At 65.9% G+C, this 940-nt stretch overlaps 1 protein-coding gene across 1 annotated transcript in view; it reads left to right on the forward strand.

Annotated features, from left to right (window-relative positions):
* The window catches only part of PLEKHG5 (pleckstrin homology and RhoGEF domain containing G5), a 24,598-nt gene extending 24,166 nt beyond the window's left edge, over positions 1 to 432 (forward strand). The window contains 1 exon segment of the mRNA XM_077763871.1: positions 1 to 432. This exon segment is cut by the window's left edge and continues 10 nt beyond it. Within this exon segment, the coding sequence (XP_077619997.1) occupies positions 1 to 432 (432 nt within the window).
* The last annotated feature ends 508 nt before the right edge of the window (positions 433 to 940 follow it).

A 940-nucleotide genomic window follows, 5' to 3' on the forward strand; every position in this document is an offset into this window, starting at 1 on the left:
TTGCCCCGCCTGCCCCACCTGCTCAAGTCCAAATCTGAGGCTAGTCTCCTCCAGCTGCTATCAGGGGCCACCACCCGCGGAGCGCCCCCGGCCCCCAGCCGCAGTCTGTCCGAACTCTGCTTGGCCGTTACGGTCTCTGGCACGAGGACTCAGGGCTCCCCTCGGGAAGCTGGGCCCAGCTGGGTTCACCGGGGGGCGCCCGGCCCCGGCAGTGGCCCCAAGCCATCAGAGCTGGAGGGCAGAACCAGCTGCCCGGCTGGGGAGCCTGAAAGACCCCCCAGGAGGGGCAGAGAGCTGCCCTTGGGGGCCTCACCCAGGATCCAGCCCGAGCCCCACCCAGGGATCTCTGCCCAGCACCGGAAGCTGACACTGGCCCAACTGTACCGAATTAGGACCACCCTGCTGCTTAACTCCACGCTCACTGCCTCGTGAGTGGCCTGGGGTAGAGGGCTGGTGGCCCAGTGTGTTGGCAGTGGGGGCACTGAGCCCCGGGGATGGGTAGGGGCTTTGTCATGGCTGGGAGCAGGTGGCATTAGGGGATGGGGATGGGAGAAGGGAGCCCGAGATCTGCTTCAGAGCCTGAATGGCCGCGTCTATAGTGGGGAAGGGGCCTAAGGATTCCAGTGCGGCAGGGAGGGTGCCCAGAGCCCCTCTGGAAGTGGCATCGGCCAAGGAAAGACTGTCTTCTCCCTTCCTCTCTCTTGCAGGGAGGTCTGAGCAGAGGGAGGCCCCCAAGGGTGCCACTGACCGAGAGACCGCAAACAGCATGCCTTCTGGGGCATCTGGGTCCCTGCTCCAGCTGCTGCCTGCACAGTAGCTGGAGAGCCGGGCTGGACCCCCGATTTGCACTTTGCCAGACTGGATGGAGGTGGAGGAGCGCTCAGCAGAGCTCCAGGCCCGGGCTGCAGGACTTCCTCAGGACCCCCAAGGCCACCTTCAC

The sequence above is a fragment of the Crocuta crocuta genome, unplaced genomic scaffold (assembly GCF_008692635.1).
Source record: "Crocuta crocuta isolate KB4526 unplaced genomic scaffold, BGI_CrCroc_1.0 scaffold13, whole genome shotgun sequence".
Lineage (NCBI taxonomy): Eukaryota > Metazoa > Chordata > Mammalia > Carnivora > Hyaenidae > Crocuta > Crocuta crocuta.